General features: G+C 38.8%; 1 protein-coding gene across 6 annotated transcripts; it reads left to right on the forward strand.

Moving 5' to 3' along the window:
- Positions 1 to 3,124: 3,124 nt before the first annotated feature.
- Positions 3,125 to 25,156, forward strand: si:dkey-237i9.8 (platelet endothelial cell adhesion molecule). 6 transcript variants are annotated; one of them, XM_040033411.1, is made up of 16 exons: positions 3,125 to 3,303; positions 3,408 to 3,443; positions 8,171 to 8,467; positions 9,378 to 9,659; positions 9,739 to 10,014; positions 10,526 to 10,804; positions 12,384 to 12,662; positions 13,316 to 13,591; positions 15,009 to 15,119; positions 15,234 to 15,264; positions 16,209 to 16,288; positions 18,180 to 18,233; positions 19,094 to 19,183; positions 19,880 to 19,936; positions 21,677 to 21,699; positions 23,499 to 25,156. In XM_040033411.1, the coding sequence occupies exons 1-16, from the start codon at positions 3,261 to 3,263 to the stop codon at positions 23,598 to 23,600; spliced, it is 2,316 nt and encodes a 771-aa protein (XP_039889345.1). In that variant the 5' UTR covers positions 3,125 to 3,260; the 3' UTR covers positions 23,601 to 25,156. The 6 variants fall into 6 exon arrangements, 5 of the variants coding, with proteins under 5 accessions (XP_039889345.1, XP_039889346.1, XP_039889347.1 ...); XM_040033412.1 differs by lacking the exons at positions 15,234 to 15,264; positions 16,209 to 16,288; XR_005696037.1 differs by lacking the exons at positions 19,880 to 19,936; positions 21,677 to 21,699; positions 23,499 to 25,156 and having other exon boundaries at positions 3,127 to 3,303; positions 16,213 to 16,288; positions 19,094 to 19,156.
- The last annotated feature ends 1,083 nt before the right edge of the window (positions 25,157 to 26,239 follow it).

Consider the following 26,239-nt stretch of genomic DNA (forward strand, 5'->3'; position numbering starts at 1 on the left):
TTTTGTCTGTTTCTTCAACGTGTATTCAAAGAAGCCTCCAGATGTTGCTGAGCTGTTTCTACTGAAACACACTACAAACAGGAGAATATCCTTTATGGATGAATTTCTAAATTATAAATAATTGTTCACAAACAAGCGTCTGTTGTCTTATTTTAATTTCTAGTTTCGTGTGAATTTATATTAATTTTGTAAAGTCAAAGAAAACTTTATGAAAAAAAAAAAAGAACATCTGCTTTGCTTTTCTAAATTAAAGAGAGATCTTAAAACTCCACTGCTTAGTTTATTAGAGTTATATTTTGTTTTAGGTTTGTTGGGAAGTCCCGGCACCACGTGGAAGTCTCAATGCACCACACACGCATTGTCTCATATCCTGAAGCTGCATCGGTTCAGCTGTTTCAAACAAATATGTAAGAAAACGATCTATGTACTACTCAAAGCGACGATCTCCTAGTGGTTCAAAATAAAACCGGATTAGGGGAGGGGAAGGTTTCATGTTAATGTGGGCTTTGTTAGTTTTCTTGGAGTTTCTGAGATTTCATTAATTTAAACAACTTTTGTCTCGACTTAGTGCATCACCATATGTTTAACACCTGAGCTTGTTTCAAAGTTTGTGTCAATTTTACTTCTAAAAAAACCATAAACAGGTTGAATGGGATGATTTAAAATTGCATTTCTATAAAGTTGCACCAAAAACTAACAACTTGCATACATTCTACTGGCCAGCAGGAGGCGACACCTCTGATTTCAAAAAGAGGACTAATTATATAGTAAATTGTATAGATCTATATAATATATACAAATTCTATATAATTATATAAGTGAGAAAATGGGACACCCCCCTATGAGCAAGACCTGTGGCAACAGTGGCAACGAAAAACTCCCTTTTAACAGGAAGAAACCTCTGGATCAGGGAGGAGCCATCTGCTGTGACTGGTTGGGGGTGATGGGAGGGACCTTTGAAATTTCAAAAAGCTCCATGGGCACTCAAGATCCTTTAAGAAAAGTCCCTGATGGACTTTTGGCTCCCAGCTAACCTCTCGTTACCCACAACATCCTGTTAGCTGCTTTTAGCAAATTCAGCAGCTGAATCAGAGAATTCAAAATCACCCAAATGCTACAGCTGCTGGAAAAACACTGGATGGAATTAATCGTCCTGTCCTACTTTACTGGGTTTGGTCGTTCGTGTGTGATTGAGTGTGTTGGCATGATCTGTTAGGACCACAAAGTGTACGTTTTTATAAAGATGAATTCTACAATTAAAGCAAACATTAATTAATTTGATGTATTTAAAAAATAAATGCAGTAAATCCCAAATAATTTTATTATACAGAGCAGTTAAGAGCATTATGAGCCCATGAATAAAACTTTCAAATTAAAGAGGGAACTATGAAAAGATCAGTCAACTTGGGCATAAATTAAATAACATTTTAATTAATTAATAAAAATCCAATTTCATACTCTATTTAGAAAAAATGAATTTTCAAATAAATAATTCAGGATAACATTAAATAAGGATGAATTTTTAATAATCATTTACACCCCGCCCTTCTTTCTCTTGTTTCGTAGTCTGTTTATTCAAAGTTTCATTAATTATTTGTAAATGAATTTAGACCCAGTACTGCATAATTTAATTGTGCAGATAGATATAAGTCTAAAAATACCATGTTTTGTGGTGATGGTAACAATAACAGCTGTGTCTTTAATAAAATGATTAGAGCGTGCCTGTAAAGTTTCATTCTGTTTTAATGTCATTTCTAGTGACGTGCTTGTTTATAGTTTAAAAAGACTGAATATTTCCAGCTGCAGGTTCAGCTCCAAACTGAAAAATGTTCCAACAATATAAAACAGGTTTTCTTAAAGGCACATACTCATAGAAGTTGGCATTTCTTTAGTTAGATGATAGAAAAGCACCATGAAATCTGACCGTTCCCATTTCAACTAACCAGAGAACTGCTGCAGTAAAAGCATGTGTTAGGTTACTGCAGATAAGTAGGTTTGAGGCCTGTGGTTGTTTCACAGCTGCATTTTCTTTTTGTTCTTTATAGTATGTTTTATCATCGCTGTGTTGTCTATAACTTTAACTCATTATAGTAATAGTTTTTTAACCCTGAAAATGAAGACAAATCCTTCACTTTGCAAGTCTGGACCGACCTCACTACAGTGGGTGACCTCATCAAATCAAGGTTCACTGAGGAAATCCTCCTGATGTTGGCTCAGAAGAGACACGTGAGTGAGCTGGACCCGTTCAGAAGTTTTTGTGTCAAGTCCTTCCAGACGTCACTCGAATGCCTCTGGAATCATTTAGTCTTTGTTTACGGGTGGGGTCTGTCCTGTGACGAGGCTGATGTGGTTCCTTAACAGAAGAAGAAACAATGTTTTTCGGAAGTTTTTAATTCTTGTAAACGTATTTTAATTTTGGATAATTTCTTCAATATTAATTTGCCAGTTTTTTTCCTCTAAATATTAAACGCTCCCATGGTTCAGTTTTACCTTACTATTGCTTTTATTGCGTTTTATTTAACTTAATTCACCTTTATAGCTAATTTTCCATATGATTTCCAACTTTGGAAAGCACTTTACAGTTTTATGTAATTTTAAATAAGCTAATAGTAAACTAAAATTAAACACAGGTATATTTTTAGGTCTTTTACTTCAATTGTAATCTGTTCATTTAGAATTGAATACTTAGCAGTTGATTTTGCTCTGGAATTATTTTACCACGTCACAGACCAAACAAAGTAGTGGGAATATTTCCATCTCCATGTGTCCTGTAAGCCGTGCTCAGATTTATGTCAGGGAAAACTGTTTTCAGCAGCTGAGCCAAGCATCTTCCCATCAGGAAACGGCTTCTCTATGCAAAGAATGTTGTGCTCGTCTTCTTCTCCCTACCTGCATGGCCAGGTCAGAGGTCAAAGGCCTCACTTCTGCACCCCATGCTATTCAGCATTATTGTGGCTACTATTTCACACACAGAGACACAGAGGAGGCCAGAGGAGAACATTCCACAACAGCAAAGGCCGGGGCGGTTTGAACATCCTGAGGAAACAACACTCACTTCCTGTCAAATTAAGCCAAGCCGATGACTGCTTGGTGTGATAACCGTCGTCACTGCTTTACCAATGAGCGGCTGAGCTAAAGCACCACGTTAATGTCAGCGCTCCCGCCTCCCAGATCCTGACCAGCCACACGACCACACCAGCAGCCAGCTTTGTCACAAGCTTGTTAACCTCCAGGACAGCCAGCAGCGTTCCTAAGACAGCATGGGCCTCCCACAACGGCTCATCCTCACCCTCCTGTCCATCTGTGAGATTACTCACTTTTAATTTTATCTAGAAACTTTTTTTATTTGAGGATACAGTTGATGATTGTCTCTAACTTTGTGGTTTAAATTCTTTATTTCTTCCAAGACCTATACTCAGCAACCGTGGTGAACACACAGCAAGGTGAGTACCATTTAAGCTAAATGAGAGATGTAAATCCATGCTTAGACTTGATCTGCAGGAAACACAAGAGCTGAACTTGCTCTCAGAAAGAGCCTGTTTTCATTGAGCTTATTGTTGACTTTCCATTTACTGGGTTGGCGTCAATCATCTATCTTCCACTAAGACTGTGGAAACAGTCTGAGTTGTTATCAGAGATTTCTGGTCTCCGCCATGGTGGAAAAGTTGCGACACAAAGCGTTGGGAACATGTTGGCGAGCGTTGTCACACACCTCCCTGTACTCTGAAGTTGGTTTGTGATGGAAGGCATGAGTCACTTTGGATCAGCTGTGCAGCTGTGCAGATTCACGTCTGACGCAAGGCGTGTGTTATCAGCAGGTCCAAACTGGAAGTAAAACCCAGGTTTAAGTGGCTTTGTGGATGTGTTTGATGTATTTTTCTGAATCAGGTGTAGCTTTTGCAGTTGTTGGGCATTTTGGGTCATTTCTTAGGTGTGTTTGTGGAAATGTTCTGGGCAAAAAAGCTGAACCTCAAATCGCGCCTGATGAATCCATTGATGTGAGTGTTCGTGTGGTCGATAAGAACCACCTAGAGTGTGTAGAATCAAGTGTCTTATAGTGTTAAAGTCCTCAGTATGAGTAGAAACACACAAATAACCAGTTTTATTAGCTTCTTTCCAGATTGTGTCTGATGAAAGTGTTTTAACCTCCTAAGACCCGAACTCTTCCACTGCATGCATTTTTAATTTCTCTTTGATATTTGGGCATATTGGGACCCGATGAATGTAAAAACAAAGATTTACCAGATTTTTGTTTTTGTTTTTTACCTGATTTTTGTTCCTAAGAAAAATGAGTCACGTATGAGGATATTCGTTTTAAATTTTGATGAAACAGAGGCAGCATAATGTCCTCGTGAGTGGATATCAGGCCCGCGTAGAGCAAAATTTAGTAACTTGGTCTGGAGAACCCAAAATGTGATGTCCACATATGTGGACGCCAGCTCCTAGGAGGTTAAAGATCAGGAGAGGTAAATAATTTAACAAGACAATAGCCAAGACACACTACACTCTTAAATGAATAGATAGATAAAGACATAAAAGGGTTTTTTTTAATTTAAAGTACATTTTTAGCAAATTTCACACACAGCTGGGTGTACAGGCGAGACACATTGTAGGAAATAAATACATACAGTACTAATAAATACATAATACACAATAAACACAATAATAAATACATTTTATAATGTGCAGTTTTTTTAAATACATCTCAGTCTTTTCATAGTATTTTGCACTTTCCAGTGAAAAAAGCTCATTTAGGAGCTTCTGGCTGTGTGTATCTGTTTTCCTACACACAAAGGGAGAAAAACTGTTTTTACATCATTTTGCATTTTATGTCTTTTATTGTTTCTGCAATGATAATTTCGCCTCAATATTCACAAAGCCATTCAGTCCATTTTCAAATGTACTGCTTGCCATACGGCACATTATGTTTTTATGTTTTATACAAAATAAATCAGCTAAAGGGTTCATTTTTTTTTGCTCTCCTCTTCTAATATTTTTCAGTACTCATATTTAAATACTTTGATTACTCAGTTATTCTTTTATCCTTTTACTCATGTTGTCCTGCGCCCAAAAGCCGTATAACTTAGAAACTGTGATTCTTAAAAGTGTGGTATGTATTGTCAACATGTAGAAAGTACCATATACAGATTTAAAATATCATGTCACATTTGACCTCTGACCTCTCCTTTAAAGGCAATAGACTGGTCTTTAGGTCAAAGTGATAACAATGCTATACAGAGAGATTTAAAAGTATGTCTCCATTATTTGTATTGACAACATATACGATATATTCTAAATATAATATTATATTTAAATTATATTTATATTCTAAATATCGCCTCTTATCCTCAGCTGGACCTGATTCCTCCTCTTTAAGGTCAAATAACCTTTCATTAAAAGTCCTTTATCTTTAAAACTTTGCTTAAAATGTTGTTGCCTTTGTTTCCATTGGCAACATTTAGGAAATGATACCGGTGTTTTAAATATCACATTATAGTTTGGATCCAATTATGTCACATTTTATCTCAGATGTGTTATATTTTCATTTTAGGTTCTTCCTTCCCACTGTTTGAACAGGTACGACATCATAGATGCGAAAACTGTTGTTTTGAACCAGACTATTTAAATAAAACTGAATTACAATTTTTAGATATTTTGTGGATTAAAACATACAGTATTTCTTTATTTTCTATGTAGTAAAATATAAGAAAAATTAGTACTGCAGGATGTTATATCCAGCTCAACATGTCAGTATTGTGACTCACTATCTGTATGGAGCACCAGCAGCAAATCTCTGCCCTGCATGCATGCTTTTTTCTCATCACCAGCTCTGCCAGTCCTGTTGAATGATGCTGGGCATGCTCCAGATTCATCACACCCTGAAATGGTGAAAGGTCCCCCGAGTAGCTGTTTGTGCTTTTTCTGCCTTCTCAGGGTTTGTTTACTTCCTCTAAACAACACACTCTGAGCCACAGCAGCAGCCTGTTGTCTCTAATACTTGACCATATGGTGATCTAGTGGGGACACTTCAACATACCTGTGCAGATGCTTTTTGTTTCTCATTACCTGCAGAAAAAACCACAGTTGTTAATTTAAAAGTCTTTTCCTCTCCGGTTGCAGATGAGACTAGGATGCAAAGTGTTGTCCCTAAAGATTTGCGAACATGAACACCTGTGTCCTGAGAATGACTCATTTGTTTTTACCTGTGAAACATAACTGAGTCATGGCTTTGGGACTAACTCCGGTGATTATCAAAGCTTTCCCATGCTGCTGTGTAAACGATGGCAGATGTAATTAAACCAGAAAAAAGGGGCTGAGAATTAAAAAGCATCACTAAAAGAAAACTGATTACACACACAAAACTAAACAAAACAAAGAAAATGAGTGTTTCACAAGGACAGAAATAAAGGAGCAAATACAAAAATGCACACGTATGATCCTGTAGTGTTTACAAAGCGATTCTTATCAGTTTTGTGAGTAAAAAATGGGGAGGAGGAGTCACCTACCTTTGTTTTTTCACCCAAGAATTTTACACTCATACAATATGAATTGTTTGTATTTTGCATTGTCCCTTGTATGAGTCTCACATCCAGCCAGGACATAGCTACCAGTGTGATGGCATTCCACAGAAAAACATCAGCTTCCTGAGCACCAAACTCAATACTGTGAGAGCTGTTAGAGATGTTTTTGTTGTAGTTGTTGAAAATATATCAGCAAAATGACCTCCAAGGAGTGCCATTTTAAATAGGAAGTGATTAAACTGTGACTCAGAAGCTGCACAAAGAGGCTTAAAGGTTTGTCATTCTTGTTTGTAAAATTTAAAGCAAATGAAACCAGAAGCAGAGTTTGAATTTATGCAGCTCATCCCGGACGAGCCCCCAACCTGTCACTGCTCGGTTCTTAGGCTGTGGCATGAAAGTAAAGGACGCAGTGATGAACGGTGAACTTGTGAATCATGATAGATTAAATCAACCAAGAAGACAAATAGACTCATTTCCTTTTTCTTCCCTGGAGTAAGTGGACTAAATGTTCTGGCTTTTCAGCCAAGTGTTGCCATGGTGCCTTCAGGGACACCTAAGTATAATCGTAACCCTGATGAAGGCCATTAGCTGAAATACATGTGCTACAAATGTTTCTGGAGCTTCACCCTCCACCTGAATTGTTTCAGTTTAATATGAACCCATTTGTGAGAAATCAAGCACCTACTGCACAGAAGCCCTGGGGAGAGGATTGTTTTTCCTCATAAGAGACAGCCAACCATTTTCTTCATCATTAGTCAGTTGTGTTGTGATTAAAATACGACATGTTACTAACACAGACCTGTCATTATTCCCCCAAAGTCAACGTTAATTTATCTGTTATATAAGGAGGAATCCTGAGTTGATATTGTTCATATCAATGCTAATTCAGGATTTTCAAAATATTTTCAAAGAACGATAAATTCTGGACCTTTTACTGTTTCTTCTATATGATCATAATTGCTGTTTATTAGCTGTACTTCTCTCATTTTTGCAAAAATGGCAAAGCAAGCTGAGTATCTTTGGTTAAAGCTTAATATTTCTCTTTAACAGCTCCTGTAAATTTCAGCTCCTTTTAGAAAAAATTGCTCCTTTTCTAAAAAACAAATAAATAATCAAACGTTTTGTTTTCACGGGGAGTTCTAAACACCAACAATCTCTCACTCCTGAGTCAAAACAAACATAACAGCATATAACTGTGTAACGCAAAGCAAGAAATCCACCAAGCATATCTATACTATGATGTGCTCGGGATAGATACATTGAGGAAAAACATAAATATTGCAAAACTAAATAGTAGTGAACTGTAACATAACGTTCTTCATAAAGTAATATGTAGAATTTACTTTCAAATTCAATTAAAGTCAATTCAATTCAGAGTTATTTATAGTAGAACAAACTGTCTGAAGCCTGAGTTTTGGCTCATACTCTAAGCTCATTATCTGGAACTCTGGTGTTTAATATGAGCTTACATCACAATATATATGTGACAGAAAATAAGAGATAGTGGACTGCACTGTACACTTCAACATGGCTGAACTCTCAAAGGAGTAAAATTAATATAAAAATGGTTCGAGGTTAAAAGTTTTAGGCTGAGGATATATGGTCGGATAAATGAGTTCTAACTGATTTTGTTAAATCTCATTTCATAGAATTCAAAATTCAAAGTGTCGAGCTAATCATTGAGCCCAGGAACGATGTGACTGCGGGGACCAATGTGACTCTGAGATGCCATGCCACAGTGAGCACGAGTACTGGCAAGGGGCTGATTCGTGAGTACACCATATTGAAGAATGACAAGATAGTGTACACCAAGACCATTGGCTCCTCTGAGGACTTCGTGTACCAGCTGCACAATGCCAGAGTCTTCAGCACAGGCTTGTATCAGTGCAAGCTAGACATCCAAGGCGACACCAAGTTGAGCAAAGCGCAAAGACTCAACGTACAAGGTGGGTTTGTTTTCATGCAAAGCTGCAGTATTATCAGATTATGATAGAGTTTTTGAATTCATAAGGATGTACTTACGAATTTATGAAAGAAAAATTAGTTTTTACACATTTTGCATTTTCTTTCTGTTTTATGACACGTGACTGACATGCTTGCAATATTCTCCCTACACACTGGTCAGCTGTGGGAAGTTCACATCAAGCTCAAAACTATGCGCCAACAGCCCTGACATCATCTTAAATTATATATATGCGCTTTTAGTGTGGAGAGCAGAAGCCTGAAGCCGCAGTTATTGGGGACCTATTGGTCATTGTTTACAAGAAATGTGATGTCCATTTATGCCGGTACTTAAAGCTTTAAAAACTGACCCACTCGTGCCTTTCCATCTGGTGGACCGTACCAGCAGTCCTGCACAACAGCTTACAATAATTGTCAGGTGCACAACAGTCCAAAAGCACAAGTTATGACATTGTTAGTGACATCACTGCTGGGGTAATTCTGTCCAGTTCTGACATCTCTGTTATATTATTGGTCACAATACAGCAAAACTATCTCCATAAAGAGACTAACCTCAAATTTGACACCGGAGAAGTTACCTAATCAGTACACCCACCAAGAGAAAGCACCCAAAATCTTGGAGAAGAAATCCTCAAAATTGGCCAGACTGAGGTGGAAGAATTCTCTTAACAGGTAGAGATCTCCAGCAGAATCGCAGCCAGGGACGGGCAGCCAGGGACGGGCAGCCATCTGCTGCGATTGGCTGGAAAAGAGAAGAAAGGAGAGCAGAGAGAGAAAAGCACAAAACAAGATCAGATTATGATCAAAAATCTTTTTAACCTTTGTGTGACACTGTGGATGTGTTTGAATGCAATACCAAGTACATGTGGGAGATCTGTCTGTTTATGTTTCCAGGACTCTCGCAGCCAGTTCTCCATCTTAATACGAACGTTGTTAATGAAGGGGAGGAGGTACGAGCCACCTGTATAGCTCCGGGTGAAATAGGGTCCTTCATCTTCTTCTTCTTCGATAATGATGAACAGATAAGCAGGGTGGAAGGACTCTCCAGCCAAGCAAAGACCACTTTGAGGTTAAGCGGTGCTGACATCCACAAAATTCACTGCTCCTACAAGATCCGCACAGCAGAGGACACCTTCCCTTCAACAAAAAGCAACAACGTCACTGTTTCAGTCAAAGGTCAGTAGCATTTTGAAACTGTGCTGCTTTTTGAAAGCACTGGTCTCACCTCAGTGCTTCATTTATTTTGTCTCCACAGAGCTTTCTATTACACCAGAACTGAAGATTTCCCCTAACTCCACAATCTATGAAGGAGACCACCTCAACATCTCGTGTAGTGCAAAAAATGTTCACTCCAGCTCTGAAGGTTACAAGCTATTCCTGAGCCAGGGCACCAAGCTTCTCAGGACTGGCAACTCTACAATAAACCACAACATGGTTGCAGTACCAAAGGCCTCTAAAGCGCTTACATTTGACTGCAGAGTGGTAGTGAGAAATGTGGAGAAATACTCTGAGAAGACGATTTCTGTGTTTGGTAAGTGGACACAGGAAAGATGACCTCTGTAAACAGTTATCTGAAGCTTATTTTTCAGATGGCTGTAGGACCACTGGTTCATGGACTCAATATTTTGAATAATAAAGTATACTTTATTGATCTGCATTTAACCCATTCACTCAGTGAATGAGTAATTCATTCATTCACTGAGTGTGCTTGTATTACCGTCCCTACACACTGCTCCCTGGGCAGTACCTTACTCAGGGGTACCTCAGGGTAGAGTTTCAAACCCCCCACCATCCGATCATGGGGCCACCACCTTACCTACTGAGCTATCCCCACCCCCTAATGACGCCCTAATGTTAGTGCTTCGGCTGTGCAATTAATGCAACTTTGTAGCCATTTGCTATTTCAGTAATAATAATATGCACTTTAGCACACTAATGGTCTTTTAAAATAGTTTAAGCATTTTTTGTGTTACTGCATTAATGTTTGCAAAAATGTATCCATCTAGACGCTGACTTGGTGTGTTTTGTAAACCTATCCACAGAGCTCTTCTCAGTGCCCAGTCTCACCATGTCTCCCACTGAAGTCTTTCAAGGGGAAATTATGACATTGACCTGCAACAGCAACCTGCAACATTTTGCCTCTCAAAGAATCAACAGGGAGGATTTGGAGTACACTCTTTATCCATCTAAAAACTTACCAAGCTCTGGTAAACCTGGAGTATTTAATGTGAAGGCCCTGCAGAATGATTTCAACTACACCTGCTCAGCTGAAGCCAAAGGCATCAAGAAAGATAGCAAAACCCTGATGATTCGTCCTAAAGGTGAGTTTTCTTTATCTCTGTTTGGGTCCAGGGTATAGTGCACACTGATGCCCTTCTGGTCCTTCAGTGCATAAATGTGTCAATAAATAGCTTCATCTCTAAATGCACTGATGTGTCCATGTGGCACAGGCAGTATAGCAGGTTGTCCCTCGTCTTCAAGTAGCTTTGCGTGATGTGTGCAGAGACAATGTGTGAGTCCTGGTAAATGTGGTCTAATGGTTCATCAGACTAAAAAATTGTTATGTCAATGCAGTCAAGTCCATTTTACATACAAGTCATTTTATGACTCCTTCTACATTGGTGCTGGCCCAGCTCTTGTATTACAGTTATCAGTTATCACCTGAATTAAGAGAAATCAAATTTCAGTAAAAAAAAACAAAACAAAACAAAAGCTACTAGTTGCTTAAATAAATGAACAAATAAAAATAATAAAGTGCATCGCCAATTTAATAGACTACGCTTATTCCCATGGCATCAGATACTTTTGTCAAATCGCTGCCTGACACTCGTAGTTTAGACAGATCAGTTACTCCTAAATCATCACATAAGGACAATGTTAAGGACCATTTAAATGCACAGGGAAAGCCTGTGAGGTACTAAACTAAGCCTTTTGTTAAACCTAATGCCTGAACCTAACCAGTAAGTTCTCAACATAAAACTCCCGAACAGGACATGAGCTGCGTTCTCCAAGCTGGCAAACCTGTGACTCGCCACCATCACCCAGGAGAACTGTTTTCTCTGTTTTCACATTACTCCATCAAGGCAATAATGCCAAAGGATAATAATGGAATAATAATAATGGTAACACTGGAAACTAGAACCAAGAATCTTGGCTACGAAACCTGACTTGAAAATAAAATATAAAATATACTTCAGGGGGGAAAAAATCTGAGAAATCTGAAATGTAAAAATTGTCAGGAAACGTTTGCTGTGTATCATTTAAAAAAAAAAAAATCAAAAATGAATCAGAGTTTACTGTGATTGATTGTAATCCAGCTGTTTGTCTTCAGCTAACCATAGCAGTTAGTGGAGGTGGCTGGCTCACGATTTTGTATTTATTTCACTGTGAATAACCGGATGCATCAAAATCTCCTTATTTTGCTGTTTTTACAAATTTAACCACACTGACAGTAACTAAAATTCAATTTAGATTTTAAGCAATAAAAACTACCAGTGTGTAAATCGGCAAACCCGTTCTGAGACATGAAAATGAACCGAAAACAGTCATTTAAAAATATTGTTTTATTGCAGTCATAGCTCTTAATAAAAGCTGATAAAAAAAAAATTCTTCCTTTCTTAGTATTATTACAACATCGTCGTATCCAGTTTGATAGCTGGAGTTGGGCCCAGTTATCAAACAGGCTGCTAGTCCAACAAAGGGCTAACACAAAAAAACAAACAACCATTCAGGTTCACAAAATTAAAAATCACCTTTAAATCAGCAAGAAGACTTTCATTAAATTGTGAATAATTTATGTTTCTACTCTATGACACAAATAGCCACTATTTAAGCCTTCAGCAGCAACTTTTGTTTTACTTTTTCAGTTCATAAAGTCTGTGCTCTGTTTCTCCTCTGTAGTTCATGTCTCTGCTCTAAAGATTTCAATCGAGGACAAGGTGATCCTGAAAAAGAGCTTCACCATCTTGTGTCAGTCGAATGGCAGCCTGCCGATAAACTACACCCTGTTTAAGGATAACGTCCAAGTGGGCACAAAAGTCATCCGGGAGCGAAATCGACAAGCTGTCTTTATGGATGTCATCAATGAGCCTGGTGAAAGACAGTACAGGTGTGAGGCGAAGAATAGTCTCCATTCCAACAAAAATGGCTCCAGTCAACACCTCAGCGTGAATGTCATCGGTAAATATTTAAGCCTAACTGATTTTTTTTGTTCGTTTCTTTACATTTTTTTAAAATAAAAGATGAGAGATGAGAATATATGTAGAACATTTGAAACCAACAGAAAGAGCTAGCCTAGCTCTGTCTTTAAAGGGAATTTTGTCCTCTGTAAAATATCACTTTGACCACCAGGTGGCAGTGTTTTAAAAGTGGGCACATTAAGATGTTTTTGGATTCATTCGATTTTTAACTTTGAACGTTTATCTTTAATTCCACCTCTATTTTCTCGAGAAGCTTTGCTTTCGCCGGGGTGACATTGTAAATAAGAACTTATTGTTAATGATTTGTCTGGTTAATTGAAGCTTGCATTTACTCACTGCAACACCTTCTGGCATTAAGCGGTATAACATGAAAGGACCACCCAACCCTAACTCTATTGTGTGTGTATTTGAAGAGATAGTGTGTATCTCTTCAAATCAGTACACACACAGTTTGAACTTGCATCCTGTTCAAACTTTTAGTTACATTTACAACAAGAAACGGTGTCCTTCCTGTTTAATCTGCACAAAAACCACTGTAAACACTGTAAGCTTAAGTTCTTGTTTTAAAGCCAAAGTAAAACTTTACAATGCTGCCTAATCTCACCTCTTTGCTTCCGTGTTTTGTTCTCCCAGTGCCTTTGAGCCAAATTACTCTGGCCGTCATCCCTTCTTCACTAAAAATCTCAGAGGGAAAAGAACTCAATTTCATATGTAGTGTTAATGGCACAGGGCCAATCACCTTTAAGTGGTACCGAACCGGCAGTGTAGTACCGTTGCAAACCAACACCACCACAGAGACCTACTCAAACTTGGAGATAAAACCAGTCTCCAAAAATGACAGTGACGAGTACTACTGTGAGGCTTCCAACGGCGCCAACAAGGTCAGAAGTGAGAACGTAAATGTACAAGGTGAGACTGAGCTCAGCAGGCATCACCCTGCCTCTTATTGGTCGTACAGTATTTTATTTCAATGTCAGAAACAGCCCCAAACCACGACCTTTTCTTCAGTCTAACCAAGTCTTCAGTCCTGCAGGAAATTTATTTTGCATTGCAATACCACAAGTAGCCAGTAGGATAGAAAGGCAGCTAAGGTGGATGGATTCACTATGACTTTAGCCAGTTAGTTTAGCACATGTTCTGTCCCAGACAGTGTTGGGGAGTAACGGAATACATGTACCGGCGTTACATATTTAAAATACAAAATATGAGTAACTTTATTTACCATTTAAAAGGTGGTATTCAGAATACAGTTACTTTGTTGAAATAAAGGGATTACACGGCGGTCTTTTCCTGTTTCATATGTTAGGCTGTCTCCTCTCTATTTTTGGTAATTCCACGCCGGTGGAAACAAAACACGCAATAACAGAGTGCCTGAGTCCAATCTCGGGGCCCATGTCACCTCTACTTGCGGCCCGTATAATGACGTAATGAAATATTTTTTTTAATTATTGCTCAAACAATTATTTAATATGAAGGCAATAGGCAGAGTGTTACAGGCATAGCCCTAAAGAATGTAGCCTCATGGGCAGTGCAGCCCAGTTGTAAGTGAGTTATCAAGACTTAACTGTACACCGTGTTCGTGTTTTCCCTCCGAAACAACAAGTTCTGTTGGAGCAGCTTTTCTTCGCCTCTCTCTGTCTCTCGCTAGCAAAGTCGACCCAGACAACAAAGTAAAGCTAGTTTTTGGTTACGAGCCCGACATGGCACAAGAAGCATTAGCCAGAGGTCCCTTTACTGTGGTTCGGAGCCGCGGACCTGATTTATATACGCGCGGAATAGTTTTCTACACGGGATCGCTGCAAAAAGTGCAGCCTTACCTAATGTCCACCTACTGTTACACATCTATATTAAGATTTCAAGATCTAGTTGGTATTGGTAAAAGTAATAAATCACACAGCAATAGTACATTCATGTAGATGTAAAAAGCTTGATAATATATTAAGTAATCCAAAGTATTCAGAATACACTACTCTCATTGAGTAATGTAACGGAATACATTATAAAATACATTTTGGGGCATGTATTCTGAATTTTGACTTGATGAAAGTAAAAGCTGACAAAGATGTCTCCAGATCTGCAGATGGATATTTCAGACTGCACACACTGACTGTCCTGCAAACGCACATTTCCATCTCCCGTAATGCTTAGAAAGAGGAACGGTTTAAACGTGGAAGGTTTCTAAACAAACAAACAAAAACAATGATCATTGTATTCATCTACCTTTAACCCCATCTTAGCACCTTCTTCTCCTTTATAAGCTGCTGTTTTTTCCCTTTTATGTTCTTTTGTGTTACTGACTTCACCTCCCATCTGTGTCTCTCTACAGTATTCATGGCACCGTGGAAAAAAGGGTTGATTGTCGTGGCCTGTCTGCTGCTGCTGCTGCTGTTAGTTCTGCTCTTGGTGGCGAGCATGCTGAACATCAAATCTAAGAGAGGTAGAGAGACTTACAATCCTCCAGCAACTCAGGCCTCTGTTGTCTATGTATGACAACCAACCGTCCTTCGCCTTTTTCCCCTCTGCTCCCCTCACTTGTCCTCTCTTATTGTAGATAGAAGAGAAGCAGCTGCTGAACTGTCGGTGTGAGTTATCATGAATACTTGCTTCCTCTGAATGTCACAGATATTGCAGATGTTAGTTTTATTCGCTCATGGCTCGGGTCCTGTAGTAGTGTTTGGTGTCTCTAAAGAACTATACTGGTTGTGGTGCATGTTAGTGTGGTTAAAATAACATAAACATCATGTGTTACAAAGTTTAAAGGAGATCTTTTGTTTGTCTGAAGCAAGCTTCTTCAGCTCCTCCTTCTTAAATTCAACCGTCTTCTGATTGGCTGCCCCTTGAAAACAGAAGATTTAAACAGCAGGTGGGTGTGGCTTCTGTGCTCACACCCACAGCATTGAATCTGAAAATTACCTGGACAGAGACTGACCTTACTATTTGAAAATCTGGCTATGTTTCACATGAACATCAATAATGATATTGATGAGGATGATGAGGATAATGAGGAAGAGTGTAATAGATCGCCTTTAATGTCCAAGAATATCCTTATCTCTGAATAGTACCCTACCTACATCGGCTGTAATAAGCCATCATACAAACATCTAATACAGCACGTGCTTTATTATTCTGGTCTATGTTTAAAAGAAATCACAAATACACTAACTGTTAATTAAAAAACACCAATACTATAAACCCTGGTAGAAAATGAATGAAACTACGAGCTTAAACAATCACAGCACATATCCTGCGCTGTGTTTTGGGTTTTTATTTTAGCCAGTTATCCAAAAAGTCAATTTTTTTCAATTACTCTTATTAAATCTGCTTATTCAGGCATGGTTGATTTTTATAAACAAAACGTGTGCAGGCAAGAAGCAGGCTGTAAGCTAGAGAACAAATGACCACAACATGCAGAACCACTTCTATAGTTTTGTTTTTATGTATGTTGCTATGGTGATTAGTGGAATTTGTTTGATTTCTTTTTGAATTCACTGCTGCCTGAGCTAACTTTATTTTCACCATTTCTCAGAAAGCCTTCGAGCCCTAAATCAGATGACCCTTTAACAGTGAATCTAACCCACGACACAGACGTTTATAATGCAGCCACAGGTAGATTGGTTTTACTTTTCTCCTGTGTGTCACTAACTGGCCTCATTAGTCATTATGCTACCATCCAATAATCCTTCCCCTCACTCGCACAATCGTAGCCTGCAGCATGTAACCCACACCCCCCAATGATCCATGTTCTACTATGCATGCATGGCTCCTGCAAAGGAGACCTGGTTACCTTTTGTTTGTGGTACAGTCTGTGTTGCCCTTCTGTTCATGTTCACATGTTTGAGTGTGTTGTCTGTCTTTGCTGTCACTGTTTTTAGTATTTTAGTTGGAAATGTTTGTGTCTAAGCAGAGGCAGGAAATATAGGATTTTGCTGCAGGAAGTAAACAGCCTTAGGTGCATGCTGGGTGATAGTGAAGTCACAGCGCAGGGCACTGATTGTCACACTTGTTGCAAACTGCTCAGCGCGCCCGTTATCATCTTCTTCCAGACGCAGTGTCTTTCTTTGATGGCAAGGAGGGGAGAGTGACCAATGGGACGCGACATAGCGTGGCGTCGGTACCTGCTGACATCAGCAACAGGAGCAGCTACAGTATCCCAGCCACAGTGTAGAGATGCCCCAGCAGTGGGCGGAGGGACATTGATGCAATGTTTACTTACTCTGAAGGAAAAGGAAGTTCACAGAAAGACTTTTCAGGATGAATACGAGCAAAAGTAATCCTGTTAATAATGCTAATTTTTTAGGACATTATAGACAGATATTTTCTCACTACAAAGGAGGCTAAAAAACTACACTCACTGCTCCCTCTCCCCTCCTCCTGCCACCTAAATGGCCTCTGACTTTATACCAAACATTATCGTGTCTGGCTGTTTGTTTCTTTGCTCACTGTGTCTGTCTGCAGTTGCACGACTACAACTCTACTTTGCTCTACTTGTCTCAAATGCATTTTTAAAATCGGGCTGATTTGTAAATACGCTTTATTATACTCACAGGAAACGTGTGTATATACTTTTGGTTGATCCCTTTTCTGACTGGAAGAGAGACTTGTAGAATAAATATAATGGTTTAATTTAGAGGTGTGTTGGTGCCCTTTATTCGTTATACTTCTTTTTTCCTGCTCATCTGAGGATACATTTGTGTAAAAATGTCCAAGAATAATATTTATTATTATCATACATGCATAGTGTTTGGTTATCCTATACCCAAGGCAAAAAAAAAATCAACATTAATATCTGAGAAAGAATGTGTGCAACAGAGACTTCCTTGAAAAACTGAAACAATGGAGTCTGCAAGAGACTTCCTATGTTGGAGCAGAGCACGCTCACGGGGATCGTTGCTGATAAAAACCAGTGTTGGTGAGGAGGGTTGGAGCTTATTTTGTTTCAGCCCAGGCAAGTTTGAATGAGTGCAGTAGGTGGAGGAAATTAATCACACAAGCTTTGGTTTACCAACTGGGAAGTTGTTTTTGCTTTTCAGCCGCTGCTGAATTAACAACCTATTGTTTACGAAGCAGTAAAAGATTTCTGTGTGCTCCAGATGAGAATCTAAAATCTTCTGCTTTTGTTACGGTTTCAATCTCCCCGGTGGGCCGAGCTGAGGGAGTGTGCCGCCAAAAGTTTATCTCATTATCTCTTCTGACCATGTGAAAACATGAAGGGAGATTTGGGGAAATGCATTTATTCTCATTCTTGACAAGACTTAGATGGGGAGGCTGGTAACTCTGTGTGTGAGGCTACCAGCCGCACACCCAACAGCAACAAGGAGATCAAAAAGTAATGAACCACACCTGTGGTTGTGTAATGTAGGCGTTTACTACTAGTTACCTATTAAGGTATGTTTTTTTATTCTTACTGGTGCACATTTTTTGTTACTTTAATTTTGGCGGATGACTAATAACCTGTAATCAATTAAGCAGTCAATCAATCTGCCTGTCTGCTTTACAGTGAAGGTGGACAGAGCTGAAGTCAGCGTGTGGAGTAAACGGAAACCTGAAACAGGTGAGATGAGATACGAACGTCATCACTGTTTAATGCTCTGACATGATTTCATTTAAAATGAGTTAAATTTAGAGAGAAAGTTCCCACCTGACCCCCTCAGAAACAGCTTATTCTTTGTTAAAATAACTTTACCCCTTTTGTCTCACTTTATGACAGCTGTCCATTATGAAGTTTATAAAAAAGACGGATTGTGACACATGGTGTGAAAATGATTTGGTTGCAGCTCTGAACAGAGCTTACATGTGTTTTTCAGCCCTGAACATTTTATGTGGATATCCCACATTCTTCTGAAGCTATGAGGCCTGAAACAATAACACGAATTAAAAAAATAAAAATCCAAATTTAAACCCACACCATTATACTTTGCATGGTTTCTCCAAAGCAGGGGTCTCGAACTCCAGGCCTGTCCTGCAGGTTTTAGATCGTGCCCTGGGTCACCACACCTGGATCAAATAATTAGTTCATTACCAGGCCTCTGGAGAACTTCAAGACATGTTGAGGAGGTAATTTAGCCATTTGAATCAGCTGTTTTGGATCAAGGACACATCTAAACCCTACAGGACATCGGCCCTCGAGGCCTGGAGTTCGAGACCCCTGCTCTAAAGTGCAGAATTTATTCTAGAAAAAAAAAAAAAGAAGAAGGTCACGTGGTCAGATGATCCTTCTACTAAAAATGTACCTCTTAAAGGAATTTAAGCCTTACAAAGTAGGTTTTCCTGGTGTAGTTGGGAGTAGCTGGAATTGTGTAGCCATCCTCCAGATTTATACCACAGCTTTTTTCCAGCCTGGCTTCATAGCTATAGCATTGCAAGATGAAAGTGAAATAGTTCAGTGTGTTAAAGATTTTTTTATTGGTGCAGAAAGCGATGATGAGATCAGCGAGGTGTCCAACGAGCCTAACGTGGAGTACACGGAGGTGGTGCACGCCCGGTCAACAGATCCTGCCAGAGGTCAGCAGTGCACGAACACAGAAGGGAAATAATCCAGTATTTATTTAAAAAAAAGGAAACAACTGTGGGAGAAGACACATTAGGACACAGACTTAGGCATACAATACTTATAGAAACAAGGCCGGTCGTCAGGAATATTAGGAAGCTATTGTGTGCGATGTGAAGTGAAGAGGGAAAAGAGGGGGGAAATAAATACAATAACAAATAGAGAAAATAAGTAAATAATAAATAAATGGCTTAATATATAATAATATGCAGCTTTACACAAAATGTTTTTTAAACCTTTTGTTGGTCTGTCCTTGTTCCTTTCTTCGCAGTTTCCCCAAACCTCCTGAACAAAGTCATTTTCACCACTTTATGCACTTCCTTTATAGTTGATAAGAGCAACCAACGCGTACTAGGAGGGGTCTAATTACCCATAATTAATACATCTCCAGGTTGCTGTAAATGCAGAGATAACTGCTGGGATTTCCACAATCATTGCAGACCTTATAAACAGGAAGGGTTTAACTAAACGTCAGAGTGATTTCTGCTTCTTCTTCTTCCTCGTGGTCTTGTGCTCAAGGTCCCATCGGACCTGAGATGGCAGTTGGAGTGTGACATAACCTGCCTATTTATAGATCACAGAGACAGTATCTGCTAAAGTTTGTCTTTTGATGCTCAGGCAGACTAATGTGTTTCTTTTGACTTTAACAGTTCCACTGAGAAAAGGCACAGACACAGTTTACAGTGAGCTCCAAAACTCTCCAAATGGTGAGTTTGATCTTTGAAGCAGCTCTCGTTATTTATTTTTGTAATTATGATTTTACTTTTTAACTTTAGATTTGTTTATATAACTACACAGGGATTTATTTATTTATTTATTTTTTTACCAAACTTTTCAATTTGCTTCAGCTTTTTGAAACTGTTTTAGCATCTTTCAGCTCATTGTTTTGGTTTCCTAACCAGCTCAGATAAGCTGCTTTTGAAAGTGAATGTGGAAAACTGGAAAAACCTATTTCATTAAAAAAAAAATTATGTTTAATTTGCCCCTATAATTATTTATAATTAAGTAGATGTTTATTCAAATTTGATGGATTTGTTCATTCTCAGATGAAAAGCAGCAGAACCATCTGAATACAGTCGATGTATTCTTAATAAAATGAAAAGGCGTTTTATCCCACTAATATGTGTTTTTCTCTAAATGTTATCAGGCAGTAGGCTAAAATTTGAACAGCAATTAATTTATTTTTTATTTTCAGCGTCTCACCATCCACAGATGAACCTCTCTCACACTGCTTAACTTAATCTGTGAGAAACTATTCAGAAAGTTAGTTTCACAATGGTGCTGCTCAGCAGTCTGATGTCTTCCTTAATAGTTTGTGATATGGAGGGCTAAAACTGCCAACATCAAATAAATAATAGGTACATAAAGAATAATAAGCACATACTAAAAAATGATATGCCAGAATATCCACCGTAAATAATAATTAATGTAAGAGTTAATTAATTTGAGATATTTACAATATTTTAGTTGCCTTTAAAAAATGGAACCATCAAAAAATTTAAAACATTTAAATTAGGCCTGTGCTGTATTATGAATAATATGTTCACTGTTTTATTGTTGCTCTCAGACTCTGACACAAACAATAATTTTACTCTTCAGCCGATATCAGTTGACAGTCTGCTCTTTCTTTGTTCTGCTTGCTTTCGTTGTTAGGGTTTTCCACAAAATTTGGGGAAAAATACAAAAAAGTGTTACAAAAACACAAAAATGTGAATAAATATATGTGGAAATTGTGGGATAAATAAATCCAGACATTCATTAAACATACATACAAATAAAAAACAAAAAATATCAGTATTGTAAAGACCTGCAGTTCTGGTCCTCTGTAGTATGGAAACCTCCCAATGAAACCAGTGTTGTTCTGAGTCTATATAATTAGGCTTTGGTTATCAGCCTATTGATTGTTTAATCATATAAGCTTCTTATCTGGTTGTGCTGCTTCTGAGTGACAAATAATGAGATAATGCAGCTTTAAAACCTGCAGTCTGATTTTATCAGAGACACTTCAGATCTAACCAAATATCATTTGAAGATTAAAAACTTCCATTACTCATAGAAAGACAGCTTACCCCTTCCAGCTACACAACCATGACCATATCCTGTTACTACTGGCAGGGACTTCCTGTTATTAGAACAGCAGCCAGACGCTGCATGTCTCTATCAAGAAGTCCATCGGAGTCCTAATGTTTCCTGTCCAGCACTGATAAAAGACGATGAGAGAAGAATCTTTAAAAGAGAGAATGTGGTAGATATCGATTTGGATGACTGAGACTGAACTTATAGGCTGAAACAAAGGCTTTTGCAGAGGAAGAACGAATGAGTCAGCAAGGTCACCCAGGTCAACATAACTGCCAAATGACTAATGAATGACGCTGAGGTCAGCCAGTGACTGAGCAGTGTACACACCCAACCAATGCACATTTAACCACTGATACTATTTCCTGCAGGTGCTGCTGATCCCCCCGACTATGTGAGTAATTATCTGCACAGTCACACTCGTCTTCAGACGTCTTTGGTGGGATTGTTGGCAAGAGAGCACATGTTTCACTTTTTATTACTGCCTGTGACCTGTTTATACGCCCTTATATTAAGTATACAAATACATGACATCCACCCATCCATTGATTCTCTTCCTCTTATCCTTATCAAGGTTGTGATAGGCTGGAGCCTGTCCCAGTTATCATAGCAAGACAAATACAAGACATGTAACAGTGATCTCGTGGTTTTTTTGGTGTTTTCAAAAGCAGAGTCCACGTTTAATTTGATAACAGGAGTTCCTTCAGTCTTGTACATCACGTCATTTCCAGAAACATCCATTGTGTTTACTGCACTTTATACGCTCAGGAATATAAAAACATAGAAGTTTCTGGCACCTGCTTCCAAGGTGCACAGATGAGATGATGAAGTCTGGAGACTTGTCATGTGTATGAGCTGAGGTGTTTTAGCTTGTCGCCTTCACCAGAATCATCACGAGGCAAAATCATTTTAAATAGATTTGCTATGTCATACATGGATCTGCCACTGAGTCTGGGTGGCCTTTGGGAGCCTTTGGAAGCAGACCTATCAACTTCAAGTGGTGCAAAACTTCAACAGCACGCTTCAGTTGCACTTCTACAATTTACGGAACAAAATGGTGCCACCCAGGTTTTCTATTGGACCCCTTTCCATGGCCTGAAGCCACATGACTGCTGTAGATGCCCAGCCCATCCTTAGATATGGCAGAGGACGTATATGACTTGTTCTTTTCTATTTTTATGACGGCCCTGAAGCACTTCAGTCAAACAATTAAAATACTTCTATAAAAGTGCTGCTGGAGTTTTAACCTCTTCACTTCCTCAGTATCACACACGGATTAACGCATCCGTAATCTTCTTAAGATCGCATCTAAAATTTGATGAGGTATTATGAGTTATAAATGCATTGAATGTATTCACTTCACTTGTTACATTCAAGTGTTAAAAGCCTCAGTATTGCACACTGAGTGTATGAGTTCATCATAATGGCGGGTACAGCTCGTCAGTTGAATCATGCATAAGCACCTGTGGAGTGATGATTAGTACTGGTGCTGTATATTTTTATGCATTAATGAATGATTCATGCTTTTATCTTATTCTGGAAGTGACACAAGATGAGAAGCAGTATAAGTTTATCTTCATTTTATTGCACGCTTGTATTTTTCTGCCAGTGGGTAAAATAGTCACCACAGTTTTATATAGTAACTCATGTAATGTATCCTTCTGCTCTCGGTGACCCTCTGCAGGCCGATAATCCAGAGAGAGGGAAACGGCTGTCAAAGTTTCCAGACGAGAACAAAAGCATTTGGGCCGGGGCTTCCTTCCCTATCAGGCAGTCAGATCAGGCACTGCGGTCCAGTCAAATTACCTTCAATCCCATCTCAGCCAACATACTGTCTCCCACTGAGCTCTAAACATACCACTGATGGCCGCGCTATTTGTCCTTAAATGGTGCTCAAGGCGGTTAAACTGGGGAATTTGAAGAATAAACTGAGGATGTGACATCACTGTCTAAAAGTGGCTAATTTCTCATTGTTGTGTGTTCTGGATAGCAGATTTGGTTTGCTCAGGTCAGAATATTTGGTAGACAATTTGCAGTTTTTGCTTTTGGGATCTGTTATGATGCATAAAATCCACAGAAACATAAAATCAGATTTGAAAGTATCATATCTTATTTGCAGCCACGATCAAATACTGCTTTGTGTTGTGTATTTAATAATCAGAATCTTTATTGTCTTTGCTTGTGTGTCTGCAGGGTTCGGTAGAATACGCTGAGCTCAACCGTGAACAATTTGAGATTAGTCAGTACGATCCACAGGTCCACAGCTACCAGGACCTCCCTGAGCCGGTGGACTAATAAGATCACAGCTGTCTCTCCAGTCTTCTCGTACTGCTGTGCTGTTTTTGTTGAGCTTTTTTTTTATTTTTTTTAATGAGCATGCATGAGTATGACATTTGTTATCAGAAATATGTCTCTCTGTCACATACAAAGATACCAATGCGAAGTAAAGGGAGTTCAGGTAAAATGAGGTTAACTCTAAAAGAAAAAGAAACACACAAATGTTCAAAAAAATGCATCGCAGTTATGTGTACAGATGCTACTTTTTTTGTTGTTCCCTCCTTTTTCTTATTTTACTTTTTCATTTTCAAAAATGAGAAAGTGGAATTTAAAACCAAAGATTTGAGTTGTTCATATTAAAAAACAAACAAACCCACATTACAGTTTTGGCACTGTGTAACAACTGTCATTATGGCACTGCACCGCTAGGGGGTGTCTTTACCCTATTGTGGTAGTAGGGGAGACCCTTACACTGGACTGTCTGCAGCCAGTGCAGAAGAGCATGCTGCTCTCTTCTCACCTGATATCAGAAAGACCTTGTAACGGGCGGGTGCAGACATCTACCTGACCCCGGGACATGTATGGCCGGATTGTCTAGAGCCGTGGAGAACTTTCCGCTATCGACTTCTTACTGTTAATGCCAAATAAAAGCCCGGTGTCCTACCTGCCTGACTGGACTTCCATGCTACACTCCCACTGGGCCTGCTAGCTGCTCCTCCCTCACCACACATGTTACTCTTACATGTACAGTTTCAGTTCTTAAAAATTCATGCATGCATAATCATTACAAGCAATGTATATATCCTTTTACATTTTTCCTGTTTTTTCACTTGATCATTTTTAATTTCATGTTGATTTGTAATTTCCCACCATCAAAAAAATATAGATTTTCAAAACAGCATCCTCCATATTCTTTATTTTAAAGGTATGTTTTATATAAATACCCCGACCTTCTTACCTATCTTGAAATCTCGGCATTTAGCCGTGGTTCAGGAGGTAGAGCGGGTCGCCTTCTAATGAACTTGTCTGTGGTTTGATCTCTGGTTTCTTTTGCATGTCAGAGCATCCTCGGGCATGACCCCTAGTTCGCCCTGATACATCGACTGAAGCGTGTGTGAATGTTAGGTTAGGGGAGGAAATGGTTGTATGAACACGGTGGATAAATGTCACCTTCAGGGGCATCAACATTTCACTGGCGCCGAATGTAACGATGATGTTTAAGAATGATATTAATATAATATTAATAATAACAGATATAATGTGTTAAATAAAAGTTTAATTGATCTTTTATACAGCTTTGTACACTTGTGGATTCAGACTCCACCTTCCTGTACAGTATTTTTATTGTTTATCTCATTTGCCAAAATGAGTAAAGCCCCTGCTGCCAGCTACTACAGTTGTGACTTTACATTATGAGACAAACAAATGGGTGTCAAATATGTGAAAAAGCCCAGTTAAAGGGTCCTGGTCCAACATGTTTAGCTTCAGTGTGTTTGGCATTTATTCTCTGAAGCTCTACTAGAGTAAAAAAATACCCATTTTTATTATGATTCAAATAAAATATTCACAAAGTGGTGCAATCTCCTCATTTTAAGTGTGTTGTATGAAATCAAGCCTAACAGCTCTAATCATTGTTTTCTCAAATAAGTAATTTCCACTAGAGTTTGCCATTGCACCAGTGGGGTGAGTCTTTCTTTTCTTTACAGTTTGTTGGTACTTGGTTCCACCTTGTGGCAGTGAGTTACAGTGAAAACCAGAAGCATGACTGTAGTTCGATCTGTGGGGGCAGAGGTGGTCCTAGCCCCTTTGGTGCCCTGGGCGAACACTCCCTCTGGTGCCACACACACACACACACACACATTAAGGGTTGTAGATGAACATATTTTATAATGAAAACTGTTGTAGGAACTATACTGAATTTAACCAGATAAACATTATATATACAGTATCTCACAAAAGTGAGAACACCCCTCACATTTTTTTAAAATATTTTGTTACATCTTTTCATGGGACAATTGAAGATATGACACTTTGATACAATGTAAAGTAGTCAGTGTACAGCTTCATTGTAAATTTGCGGTCCCCTCTAAATAACTCAACACACAGCCATTATTGCCTAAATCGCTGGCAACAAAAGTGAGTACACTCCTAAGTGTAAATGTCTATAAAGTTCGCTGACACGTAATGAGTCACCATGTTAGTTTCTTACTGACAGCTCCAGAACTAAGTACAAACAGCACTAAACATTTGACTCAAAGATAGAGGAATGCGAGGAACAAAAAAGTGCACTAGTTTATTTGTAGTTTCAGCATTTCACAGATTTAACAAAGAAGGTCAACAAACAACTCAGGTACGGGTAGAGGAAGGCAGCACTTGGGTTTGGAGCAGATGTCTTGGCAGATGAGAACATTCATCATCCAAATGACTTCTAGGTTAACAGAAAATGCTAATCAAAGTGAATTCAATGAATCAAACAGTGCAGAATGAGACGATGTGTAAAGTTAAAAATGCACCTTGGCACACCCTGATCATAGACCACCAAGCATGAACTAGACATGCAGAAAATGGTGATCCTGACCTCTGATGGTGCCTCAGTAATGCGAGGAAAGCACAACGGATTTGCAGCTTTATTAAAGCGGCAAATACCACAACTAACT

The sequence above is a fragment of the Simochromis diagramma genome, unplaced genomic scaffold (assembly GCF_900408965.1).
Source record: "Simochromis diagramma unplaced genomic scaffold, fSimDia1.1 OVJJ01000571.1, whole genome shotgun sequence".
Lineage (NCBI taxonomy): Eukaryota > Metazoa > Chordata > Actinopteri > Cichliformes > Cichlidae > Simochromis > Simochromis diagramma.

What these genes read in the sequence shown, in the direction of transcription:
- si:dkey-237i9.8 (XM_040033411.1), top strand. Translation starts at nt 3,261, where the DNA reads ATGGGCCTCCCACAACGGCTCATCCTCACCCTCCTGTCCATCT. An exon ending in CGTGGTGAACACACAGCAAG is followed by an intron (nt 3,444 to 8,170) that starts GTGAGTACCATT and finishes CTCATTTCATAG; the next exon opens with AATTCAAAATTCAAAGTGTC. An exon ending in GAAGACGATTTCTGTGTTTG is followed by an intron (nt 10,015 to 10,525) that starts GTAAGTGGACAC and finishes ACCTATCCACAG; the next exon opens with AGCTCTTCTCAGTGCCCAGT.